This window comes from Cornus florida, unplaced genomic scaffold (genome assembly GCF_030987335.1).
Source record: "Cornus florida cultivar Cherokee Brave unplaced genomic scaffold, ASM3098733v1 CherokeeBrave_3.0.0_Hap2_Chr11, whole genome shotgun sequence".
NCBI lineage: Eukaryota > Viridiplantae > Streptophyta > Magnoliopsida > Cornales > Cornaceae > Cornus > Cornus florida.
The window spans coordinates 113,052,057-113,065,391 of record NW_026775581.1 but is presented as its reverse complement, the minus strand read 5'-3'; the positions used below and the strand labels follow the sequence as shown (position 1 = coordinate 113,065,391).

The following is a 13,335-nucleotide window of genomic DNA, read 5'->3' as shown; positions in this document are numbered from 1 at the left end:
GGAGAAATAATCTTTTTGAAATGTGTAAAAAATCAAATCAATTATTTAATACATTTAAATTTTAAGAAATTAGAAGTCGAGCCTATGGATCTTCTCATGAGAGGAACTTCTCAGGAGCATTACTGTTATATTTAATTATATGGAATTGGAGTTTTAAAATTGAAATTGGTGGAATTAGAGAAAAGAAATTGAACTAAATTTTTTTTTCAATTCCACCGGTTCTAATTTTAAGTCTCTAATTCTATGCAGCTGAACATAGAAACAACACAATATATAAACTATACACCACACAATATATAAAGATTTATGTAATTTAGTATATGTCTACGTCTATGTGAAAATCGACAAAGAAATTTTATTAAGATAAAAAAAGCAGAAATTATAAATTCTCAACCCTAATTCCGTTTTTAGTATTGTCTCGTATTCATAACAAACTCTAATACCCATATATACTAATTCATGATTAGACTTATTAAACAAAATTGATAAAAAAAAAAAAAAAACAATATATATATATATATATATATATATATATATATATATATTAAATAAAACCATTTACATCTCAGACGAAATAAAATTCGGACAACTTCACATTATTTAGGTTGATAATAAAATTAAGCTTGTCTGCATGGTATGATTTGCCGAATTCATCTGTTAGGCCAATAAGGTTAATCCTGTCAATTGGTCTTCTTATATCGGATGATTAAGATCATTTGATTTGACGTTCAAAACTAGGGTATATATTATGCATGTGGGGACTATGTGATAGTATATATATATATATATATATATATATATATATATGGTGAGTGCTCATGGTTTATTAATTATGGGCAGATCGAGATTTACCAGGAGTGGTTAAAATGTTGACCAACCCACGCGACTGTCTTTAGAAGCTCTGATTTTGTATCTCTTTTAGTCATTACACCCTCCATTTTTTTCCCAATCCTAACAAGAACTTCCATGCATGATGCACCTAATACCTTACACTCTAGGTTTCTAGAATGTCGATTCTTATTTTAATCTTGTCAGCTGTGGGAGCATCTCACGAGGTGATTTACAATTCGATTAAAAACTTAAATTATTAGATATATTTATGATTCATTGTATCGGTCGATGTATCGTTATATATTTTTATAAGTCGGTCTATTTATATTGATATTTGTCCGAATCTATAATACTGTGATTACAATTATTAATGTAACTGATATTGCAATTGCAAATTATAATAGTATTAACACCCAATTTTATATGTTCAAAATCATTTCATTTGAATTCAATAAGAAATTAAAATGTATGACAATCCACATGATAACATTTTATTAATATGTTGCTATTATTCTTGAATTTTGAGTCCAGTAGGTTTTTTTTTTGTAAATGGCTTATATGACCCATTCCACTTATTGCTCGGAGGAATATAGGATTAAGATATGTGAAATTGGAAAACCATGATATTATCTATTTTAATTCTTCTTTGATTGTCAAATTTCTTCTTTGATTTTACATACTTTCACTGAGAGAGCAAGCTGAATGACAGCACATATGTATTTTTTTTTTTCTCTCTTTTTCTTAGTTGATGATTTTGTTTTTTTCTTTTTCTTTTTAAGTATTTAGAATTTGAACTTAATGTTGGCTGTGGTTGGAAGTATGAAATTGATAAAATTGAAAAAAAATATTTGATTAAATTTTTTTATTACTTTTCTCTAATTTTATTAATTTTAATTCCAAAACTTCAATCTTATACTCCCAAACACATCAAAAATATATATTTAAGCGTAAGGATACACAGTGGTGTGTCGGCAGTCGGCAATTGCATGTGTTATATACATGAATATAATAATAAAATTATTTGGGATGTGAACATCCAGCTGTAATGGGTTTGAGCCTTTTTAGTCCTAGTGGTTTTGACCAATACTCACCCAAGTTTCCTCATCTAACCCAACCCCCCCAAGGAAATGTGGCATCGTCAACACAATGGAAGTCATTAAATGGTTGTATAGTAGTTCCCATCTTTTTAATTCAATTCTATTTACCTTGCCCCAAAAAAAAAAAAAAAAAAAAAAAAAATTACCCTGTATTAGATTGTGAATACCATTGAATATTCTGTTATATAACATTTATTTTATTAAGAAGAAAAATACACTTACACATCAATGTGTCCATTTGGGGACTTTAATCTAGACCGTGAGGATAAATAGGTGTGTAATCTTTTTGTCAAATTAAAAAATAAATATTTACTATAACATTGTAATAGTGTTTGTCTGAAGTCTTTGCATTTAAAGTTGTTAATGTCTTGCAAATGTGGTAGACTAGTGTTAAGTGTTCCATATTATATTAATGGGTATAAATGAGTTGTGTATTATTAGCACCACCTAATGACTCAAATTTTTGAGTCAGACTGCGAAATACCAGACTCGTTATAATTGATATCAAAATCAGATTCTGTCCTTAATCTGGTATCACACTAAGTGTCTAACCCAAAGGTATTCGGGTGTGCTATCCCCTATAGGTATGGTGAACTGGGATAAATGAATTGAGTATTGTTAACACCATTAATTAACTTAAGCTTTTGAGTTAGACCGCGGAGACTTCCCAACCTGTTACATCTATCTAGTTTATAACATCCACTTTTTATCATGAAAAAGAAGAAGAGAAGAAAGAAGAAGAAAATTTCCACTTTTAATCACACACACAAGCAGCTATTTACGCCAGTGCAGTATTTTGGGGAAACCAATTCCTCTCCCACTGTCTCGAGTTATGTGTTAGTGTAAAATATTAGTGCAATTCACTGCGTATAACCGAGAGAATCCAAGTGTTATATAAGCAATGTAAAATTATTGCTGAAATGATGTGAATTGTTGTATGAGCATCACAAGAAGCGACACACACAAAAAAAAAAAATTTACAAAAAAAAAAAAAAAATTTACACAAAGATGATCTGATTTAGGATTTTGGGTGGAGGAAGGTCCTCTCCATTTCGAGTACTCTTTTTCATAGTACTCTGTGCCTCCCATGGTCAGCGGTTGCTTTGGGTTTATCTTGTTGTGGACCATAGGCTAGTTAAAGAAGTTCATGGCCTTGGCCACATATGGTTTCCAGGTTCAGTCCGTTGTTGCAGAAAGCAGTTGAATTTTGGGGCCCATTTGACTTTCACTTGGACCAATAGCTGCTCTCTTCTGGCCCACAACTATTGTTGGTATCCCAAGATCCATAGTTGTTATGTAGTACAGATTACATCTTTTTCCACCAATTAGATTTAGTGCCTTAACCCAAACCCAAACACAAAATTTGTTTGTTCCCAAATGAAGTTGTTGAAATGGCATAATAATACTAGTTTCTACTTTTTAAAGGGAATTAGAGGTTTCAGACTTTAAGCCTCCGTGAAAACATGTGTAAGCGAGTACCAACAACAAAGAAAAAGTAAAAAAAAATATCTGTCACCTTGTTTGTTGCATCAATCTTGAGTTCAAGATATAAATTTTTAAAATAAATTGAAAAATTGAAATTCCACTGTTAATTACTTTTGTTCTTAAAAATAGTGATGGGGTGTGATTTTTAGCTCATTAGGTGTGATTTTTAGCTCATGAGCTTAATTGTGAGACCCTCAAGACCTTGTGTCTCGCGCTAATAATTATTAGAATGGGTGATTCCAGTATATATATAAGATCGACTTGTGAAATTTAAGTTATAAAATTTTAAATTGATTGATACGAAATAATTTTCTACAAGCTAGTCTTATATACTTTTTCTAAGAAAAATAGTTGAAGGGATAACATAATATTATATGATAAGAATATTTCCATGAATTTCAAGATCATTCTTGACGCTTCAATATGGTCCAATTCCTTAACACACTAAAAAAAAGTTTGGATTGTGGAGTTTGAAAATGAGATTTGAGTCTAAAGAGATCACTTTATGTAATAGTGGGCAAAGACAGCTTTTGAGTATGCATGTGAACAATTTCAAGTCATCCATTGCTACCATGCATTTCCAAATTTATCTTATACTAACAAAACAAAGTTTTTAATGAATTTGGAAAATTGAGCTTTTGATTCAGCTAGCCGACATTGTTGATGAACGACTAAGTTGTTGACTTCTACAAAATAAGTTAATTAAATAGTATTATATAATTAGAGTTTTTTATGCACCAGACACAAATTAGGATGCAAATCTTAGTAAAAAGCATATATAAAGAAACCTTAGTGACGAAGTCAAGGACAAGAAGAACATAAGATGATCTCCATGAGAAACTTAAAATGACCAAAACACCCTTCGCCAGTTAGAAAAGGGCACTTCCCTCCATTAAGAGGCAAAGAATTTAAACATCTTTTTTTATCATTACTCTCCAAAACCCTTTAGATTTGGTTAATTTTAAAATTAATTAAAAATATATTACAAAAATATTTAATATTTCTTTTTGAAAGAACAAGTCCCACATGCTTAAGAGTTAAGAATGCTTGTTGCTTGGTTTTGGTCTCTTTTTTTTATTTTTGTTTTTATCATTTTTTTTTTAAAAATAAAAATAAAAAATAAAAATTGGATAGGATCAAACCTTTCTCAAGAATTAGAAAATCCTCCTTTAACAATTAAATACACACTAAAATACAAGGGTTTTTTTTTTAAAGCCAAGTTACTATTCAAATTATTCCTATTTCTTTTACAGAGGTGGCAATTCGTGTTAGCGTCGTATTCGTATAGACACGATTACAACACGAACGTGATCAGGGTTGACACAAATATGACACAATTATTCAAGACCCTTGACATGAACACGATACGATTATTATACATGTAACACGACATGACATTCGTAACTCGTTTAATAAATGAGTTAAGACTTGATACGATACGAAAGACACATGCATTTAAGTAATTAATTTTTGACAAGAACACAACACATTTATTATATATGTTTAGCTAAATGAGTTTTTTTTTATACGAACACGACATATTTAGCCAATCGAATTAATCGTGTCAGAATCATATTAGCATAATCAAATACGAATACAACATGTTTAGTTAATAGGATAATTTGTGTGACACAAACACAATTAATTTAAATTCAAACTCTTTTATCTCGTATCATATTTCATATCGTATTAAATATTGCTAACCCTAATTTTACACACTGTATTGAATATATAATGCATTGAGCCATATACTTATTGGCTTGACCTACTGTGTAAATCTCTTTATAGAAGCAAATCAAACGATTTTATAACCACGTGTGTGCGCGCGCATTTTACACGTCTTTCCCTAGCTACAACTACATTTAATTATCTAAACATGAAAAAAGTGATGTTGGCAAACCAGGACAAATTAGTAATTTTCAAGAAAGGATGTGGACCATTTTGTCATGGAGGAGAGGTTGTGAAAGCATTCAATATTGCACTCACTTTAGAGTCTCTTTTGCTTTGTGTAAAGAGAGAGTGGTTAAGAGACTGATTTGAGAGAGCCACAAGAAGAAAATGCAGTGTTCTAAAGAAGCACTTGCTAGTTTGTTCTACAATGTCTCCACCTCCTTTCAACTTCTCTTCCTCTTCTTCTACTTCACCTCTATTCTTCTTGCCAAATTCTTCCACTTCCTTGGTGGTAATCCTTTTCTTCAAAGGTACTACAAACCTCTCTCTCATGTATATATGTATATGTTTATGTGTATATGTTTATTTTTATTTGTTTTCATATCATGCAGAAATCAGGGTGAATATGAATATGGTTTGTTTACGGACGAAGAAGAGGAAGAAGATAATGGGTACTTTCATGTCGAGTGCACAGAGAAAGATCATCTGGTGGCTGATATTATTCGTGGCGGCGAAGCACTATCCTTTTTGCCTACCAGCAGCATCCAAGAAGATCAAATTTTTTCTGAAGAGATCTTTACTCACCAGCCTATATTTGAAAAATCTGATGACAGTTTTGTCACAGAACATTCGTCCATGTATAACACTCCGGTCTCAGAATCGGAAATTGATGGCGAAGAGGTGGTTGAAGAACAAATTCTAACAAGAAAGAATGTTTCTACTTATCATATTTCTAATACAAATAATGTTGAGACCACCTCTCCAATGAACATGGACCTAAACAAAAATGGTTTGGCAACTCATGACAGAACTCATGATGGTATACTATGTTCATTTTACATATCATATTTACTATATGTTTTTGTTTTTGTGACTTGTGGTTTTCATATTCGTTTTACTGCTATTAGACCTGATATTGCTTATGCTGTTGTTGCAGTAGAAAATCGTGATAAAGGAAAAAATGAAAGCATGAAAGTGGAGGCCAATTTTACACGAGATGAAAACTTCTTGATTTTTGCACCTCCCAAGTTGGAGACCAAGAAGTTCCAAATTCAAGAAAAGGATGACGATGAGATTTTCGGTGACACGTGCACGGTTGGTTCTACTTCAAAGAGCTCATCTGAATGGAGGAGTTCCATTAATTGTAGAGATTCAGGGACTGAAGATCCATTTTCATCTTCGTCGCGAAGAAGTTGCCCCAAGTGGGAGTCTTACACTGTATTCCAAAAATATGATGAAGAAATGCTGTTCCTAGATAGAATTAGTGCACAAAAGCTCCATGAGACAGGTACTTTCACTTGCCTAGCTCGTTTAAATTATTTGGACTGTGTTTAGTATTATTATCTATATAAAGAAAACAGTTTTAAGATTCGAAAAGAGTATATATTCTAACTCTATTTTCAAATAATAGTTTTCACAAAACATATATAAATAAAATTTTGAATTATTTTTATTGAAGAGTACTTTTCACAATGTATATATATTTAATCATAAGGTAAAATTCTCCGACACCCCTCTTCAGGTTTTCTTTTATTGCTAACAGTGTTAAAGAAAACTATTTATTTATTTTTTAACCAAAGAACACATTTTTCAGAGTCACTGAGGTCTATACAGGCATGTCCAAGATCGATTTCAGAAAGGATTGTTCATAAGCTGGTGACCAAAAACAAAAGCTCATCAGATTTCCGGCAAAACCCATATCATGAACTAGAGGCAGCCTATGTAGCTCAAATTTGTTTGACATGGGAAGCTCTGAATTGGAACTACAAGTACTTTCATGGATTAAGAGCTTCACATCGTGAATCTGACCCCGGTTGTCCTGCTCACATTGCTCAGCAATTTCAACAATTCCAGGTTCTTTTACAGCGGTATATAGAGAATGAGCCTTATGAACACGGACGTCGACCAGAGATTTATGCCAGGATGAGAAGTTTGGCACCAAAGCTGCTTCAAGTGCCAGAGTATCGAGGTACTAATGAATCTTAATTAAGTATTTCTAATTTGGTTTAATTCTAAAAAAATTATGGAAGATATTTTTGGTTTTAAAATTAAGTCTTCTTTTAACTCGTTTTCAGATTTTGATTTTTTTTTTTTTTTTCAATTTTTAAGTTTTCAGAAAACTAAATTAAGTAGGCATTTAGAGTTTTCAATTTTATAATTTTATTGGAGTTAAAGTTTAACAATTATATATATACATGTACTTACAGTTGTGATCGATTTGAATATTTTATCCACTAGTAATAGATCGATGCATTAACGGTCTCGAAGGATTGCCACACACAAAATATTAAAAAAAAAAATGTATCAAATTAATTGAAGTTTCTCAAGGCCAACTTTTTATGCACATGCATGCATGGTTCAAGTATATATAATAAATTTATTTATCTATTTGTTTTAGATTCTGTGGATGAACAAAAGGAAGGTTTCCACTCAAGAATATCATCAGCGTCATTTCTTCTTATAATGGAAGAAGCAATCCGAACATTCATGAATTTTCTCAAGGCAGATAGGGAGAATCACTGCCAAATATTATTGGCAGCTTTTTTCAAGAGAAACCGGAGAGGCTCAGTTGATCCAGCACTTCTTCTCCTACTCAAGAAAGTGAATAACAAGGTAATTAACTAATTAATTTCATTAATCCCAATATATTCATCTTCGAATTAAATATTAAAAAAATAAAAAACCCTCAATTTTATAATTGCTACTCTTACATTTTGACTTTTGCATATGATAAGCAGAAGAAGTTGAAGCTTAAGGATCTTCGCCGCACTCGGAAGTGCTTGAGAAAAAGAAGGTTAAAGGAGGAGGAAGAGAAGGAGATATTGATGGCATTGATTGACCTAAAAGTGGTTTCTAGGGTTTTGAGGATGAATCAGCTAGGTGAAGAACAGGTGCAGTGGTGTGAGAACAAGATGAGCAAAGTGAGAGTCTCTGATGGGAAGCTTCAAAGAGATTCTTCCCCACTTTTCTTCCCTGCACACTGAGCCCACCATGTTTATGTTGCTTGATGACTAGGTGATGAATGTGCATGACTGCATGGGGTTGAATATCCTAGCCACCCTTTTTTGTAAATATCATAAGAAAATGATTTAGAGGGACCCACAGATCAAAGTTAACAACATGTGGGTGACAAAGATTTTGGGAATCCATGAAAGAGGGTTAAAGATGGTTGGCTCTGTGATTTCATTGAACAATCAAAGTGAAAGACGAATGACAAAGCAAGGAACATGAAGATAGAGACAAGGTAGCTTTAGTGCTCTTTATCTTTTTAATTAAATTAGGGTTTATCAATTAGGGATTTCAGCTGAATTAGAAAGGCAAAGTTGAATCACATGGAGTGGAATAAAAAGGTAGCACATGATACACTCAATGGATAAAAGCCTAACTAGTATGGTCCCACTTGTATTGGATGAAAATAAAGACGAACAAATAATTTAATTGACCAAATTTGATGTGTCCAGCTAGAGTGCACAAAATATCATGTAATTACATATATAGCTTTATGTCATGTATATATTTACATCTCAGCACACAGCTTGCTAAGTCAGCTTTTCATTTAATTACGTATCAATATTTTAGTTCCTCTTGAGTTGGGGAACCTTGATTTTTTCAGCTGTGCATTTACCACACCAATTTGAAAATTCCTCCAATCACATGGAATGTGCTTTCTACTTCCAGCAAGATGGTCCGGATCATATAATGCTGGTCAATCACAAACAATTAAGTAACAAAATATTAAGTAAAGTTGACACATTTGATTGCATATCCTGAATCATACAATAATTTCTCGAATTTTATAATAAACTTGTCCAATTGGACTGCGCATAACTGAAAAATCGAAGAATTGCAACAAATCAATCAATAAACTTGCTCTCTTGGCCTTGGTCTATCACTTATGGATTAAAAGAACATAGAGTTTTCAAAGAAAAGTCTAGTCCTCGGAAATATACATATATGTTCTCCCAAGAATATGCAATTTGATTAGGGGAAGACTCCTACCATTGGAATTGAAAGACGGTGAGGCCTCTCGTCGAGTTATGAGAGTGTGGGATCTCCCTTCTTCTTTCTTGCAACCACCACCATTGCCACTCAGATAGGCTCTGATCGGGAGGAGTTTTGAATTTGGGGCTCGTGCTGCCCTGTTCAATCCAAGTTGAATAGCCGTTGAATAACGGTCTTTTGTATGTCATAGGTCATAGGTGGGCCAATGAGATTGGGCTTCCTTTAATGTTTCAATGAGTCTGTAATTCTGAGCCTTTTGTTTTGTTCTTTGGGCCACTATGCCCAGTCCATTCGTGGACTGGGCATATACAACTTGTTTAGTACGTATCTGATTCTATACCATTTGTTTACCTTTTGCAAAAAATGAAAAAAAATAAAAAATAAAAAAATTTCGGTGCAGTGCTCTGAAAAATAACGTCTAGTTTTCTTTCAATATTATTATCATTTTTTCATGAAAGTGACACCCCCACAAAACTTTTGCATATTGTGCTAGTTTAATACAGAGTATATATTTTCAACCTATAAATCAAATTAAACAGACAATTTTCATACAAAAACCCTCTTTTTTTATATAAGTTCCAACGCATGTATGATAAGCATAATTCGGAAGATCAAACAAGGATTTATGATTATACGCGTAGTTATTAGGCTGCAATATATAGCATTTGGTACCATACTTTTCTCAATGAATATGTCAGTGCCAGAGCTATATATAGATATGCAAATGCAGGTTTAATCTGATAGGCAGGTTAAGACAGTAAAAATTGAATAATCTAGTTCTCGATTCCCTCCTGCAAAACTTAAGAGTTAAAACAAGAGAAATAGGAGAAAAATTGGACATCCCTCTATGCACCCCAATAATTTGAAACATGCTTAAATACTTTTGAGGTACCCTTCGTTTCCGAAAACTCTTATCACATATTACTGGTGGAATTCCCACCTGCCAATTTTAAGATTTTTTTTTTTTTTTAATAGAAAATTTCAAATGAAGGAATATTAATAATTGAAATTCAGCATTATTTTGGCATTTATAGTTAAAACAGTAAATACAAAGGGTAATCTGGATGGGAACCTTATTGAAAGGGTCTTAAATAGTGAGTCCCTTTTGTTAAGAAAGCCGAAGCTGATAGTAATATATATTGTGATAAAAGTATAATCCTTCGGACCAAAAAAAACCTTACTCTTTTGGAGTGTTGGCCAATGAGCTTCTAATATGTAAAATTCCAACTTTTCGATGGAATCCTTGACTTGCCAATGAATCCTCCTCACTCATCATCAAGCTTCCGCGCAACAAACTTTTCTCTCCTGCTTTGTTTTGGTTGCTTCTGTTTTTCTGATCCCTTTGCTTTGCTTTCCATTGATTCCTTTGTCCCAAGATTGGAAGATGGTAGTTATTGGGGAGATACTTCTGTCGGCGTTCATTCAGGTGGTGTTTCAGAAGTTGGCATCCCCAGAGTTGCTCAACTTTGCACGCCAAGAGGGAATTCACACTCAGTTGGCCAAGCTCAGGAAGACTTTGTCCATTATATATGCCGACGACGCCGAAGAGAAGGAAACAACAAACAGAGCTGTGAAGCAGTGGCTGCAGGATCTCAAGGACCTCACCTACGATCTGGATGATGTGCTCGACGATTTCGCCACAGAAGCTCAGGGACGAAAGTTGATGGATCGGGATCCTAATCAGGCTAGCACCAGCACGGTACGTAAACTCACCCCTACTTGTTGTACTAGTTTCACTTCTGCTGCTGTTGAGTTTGATTATGATATGAGGTCCAAGATCAAGGAGATCAATGACAGATTGCAAGATATTTCAAGACAAAAGGATGAACTGAGTTTGAAAAACAATGTTGGAGGGATCAGGTCCGACAGAGTAAGAGAAAGATTGCCCACCACTTCTTTGGTAGACAAATCTCGTGTTTATGGTAGAGAAAATGATAAAAAGGCAATACTTGACTTGTTATTGAAGCAGGGAGAAACTAGTGATGATGGTGAAATCTCGGTCATTCCGATTGTGGGTATGGGAGGCGTGGGTAAAACCACTCTGGCTCAGCTGGTTTACGAAGATGACGCTCTGAAGGATCAATTTGATGTCAAGGCATGGGCTTGTGTTTCTGACGATTTCGACGTAATTGAGGTGACCAGGACAATTCTTTAGTCCATCAGTTCCCAAAAATCTGACTTTAAGGATCTAAATATGCTTCAAGTCAAACTCAAGGAAACTCTGTCCCGGAAGAAATTTCTTCTTGTTCTGGATGATATTTGGAATGAGAACCCTAACTAGTGGGATCTCCTATGTCTTCCTTTTCTAGCTGGAGCACCTGGAAGCAAAATTATATTTACGACTCGCAATGACAAAGTCGCATCAATCATGAGTACTGTTCCTACTCACCGTCTAAAGCAGTTATCAGATGATGACTGCCTATCTTTATTTGCTCAATGTTCACTTGGAAGAAGAGATTTTGAAGCACATCCGGATTTAAGAGAAATTGGTGAGGCCATAGTGAAGAAATGTAACGGCTTGCCTTTGGCAGCAAAGACGCTCGGAGGTCTCTTGCGCACCGAATTGGAAAAGAAAAGGTGGGAAGATATATTGAATAGCAAGATTTGGGAGATACCACCAGAAAGAAGTGATATTCTTCCGGCTCTTAGATTAAGCTACTATCATCTCCCTTCCCATTTGAAGCAGTGTTTTGCTTATTGCTCAATATTTCCCAAAGACTATGAATTTGACAAAGACGAGCTGATTTTGTTATGGATGGCAGAAGGCCTTTTGCAGCTACAGAATTTGATGGAAGATTTTGGGACCAATGTTTTCATGATCTACTGTCAAGGTCATTTTTTCAGCAATCAAGTGGTAATAAGGCAGGATTTGTTATGCATGACCTCATGAATGATCTGGCTCAATTTGTTGCTGGAGAAATATGTTTCAGGTTAGTGGATAATTTTGGTGGTAGTGACCAATTTATAATTTCTAAACGAACTCGTCACTTGTCTTACACTCGTCAAAGGTATGAAGTCTTCAAAAAGTTCGAGAGTCTTTATGAAGTTAAATGTTTGCGTAGTTTCTTACCTTTACCGGTTCATAAAGTGTCTGACTGGCCAGATTATCACTACTTAAGCAACAGGGTCTTGGTCGATTTGTTACCTAAATTGCATTGCCTACGTGTATTGTCCTTGTCTGGTTACAAAATAAGTGAGCTACCACATTTAATTTGCAAATTGAAGCATTTACGATACCTCAATTTATCTTCTTCTTCAATCCAACGATTACTTGAATCATTGGGTACTTTGTCCAATTTGCAAACACTGTTATTGCGCAACTCCAAAGCTCTTCGTACGTTGCCCTCGAGCATAATAAATTTAATTAACCTGCGTCATCTTGACAATGCTAACACTGAGCTGCTAGAAGAGATGCCCTTGGGGATTGGCAAATTGACAAATTTGCAGACGTTGTCAAAGATTATTGTGGGAAAAAGCAACGGGTCAAGACTAACGGAGTTGAAGCATCTAGTGCATTTACGCGGGAAGCTTTCTATTGTGAAGTTAGAAAATGTAATGGATGTTCAAGAAGCAATGGAGGCCAATTTAATGGGTATGCAGAACCTTGATGAATTAGGGTTAGGATGGAGTGAAGGCTTTGATGATTCTAGAAATGAAAAACTTGAAATGGATGTACTTGAGACCCTAAAGCCACAAAGAAAGTTGAAAAAGCTCAAAGTTGAATTCTACGGGCCGTGAGCTTTCCAACTTGGATGATGGGAAATCCAACATTTTCTGAAATGGTAAATCTAAGTTTTAGTGGATGTACAAAATGCAAATCATTACCTGTGATACCCCTCGGATCTGAGACGCGGATTGATCAGGCCCAGGCCCAAATCCGAGAGATATCAAATAATTAATATGTAACCGAATATAGAATACAAGATAAAATAAGAAATAAAAATAATAAACTGAAAGAATCTAGAAATAAAATCCTTTATAATTAAATACTTAAAACATGATAATCCAAAACTCCATAACTTTACAACTC

General features: G+C 34.0%; 1 protein-coding gene and 1 pseudogene across 1 annotated transcript; both read left to right on the top strand.

Moving 5' to 3' along the window:
- Positions 1-5,417: 5,417 nt before the first annotated feature.
- Positions 5,418-8,885, top strand: LOC132284675 (uncharacterized). The gene is made up of 6 exons (XM_059786800.1): positions 5,418-5,614; positions 5,696-6,123; positions 6,241-6,591; positions 6,898-7,272; positions 7,702-7,916; positions 8,042-8,885. Exons 1-6 carry the CDS (start codon positions 5,472-5,474, stop codon positions 8,285-8,287), a joined length of 1,758 nt encoding a protein of 585 aa, XP_059642783.1. The 5' UTR covers positions 5,418-5,471; the 3' UTR covers positions 8,288-8,885.
- A 2,284-nt stretch (positions 8,886-11,169) lies between these two features.
- LOC132285603 (putative disease resistance RPP13-like protein 1) lies at positions 11,170-12,247 on the top strand (annotated as a pseudogene).
- The last annotated feature ends 1,088 nt before the right edge of the window (positions 12,248-13,335 follow it).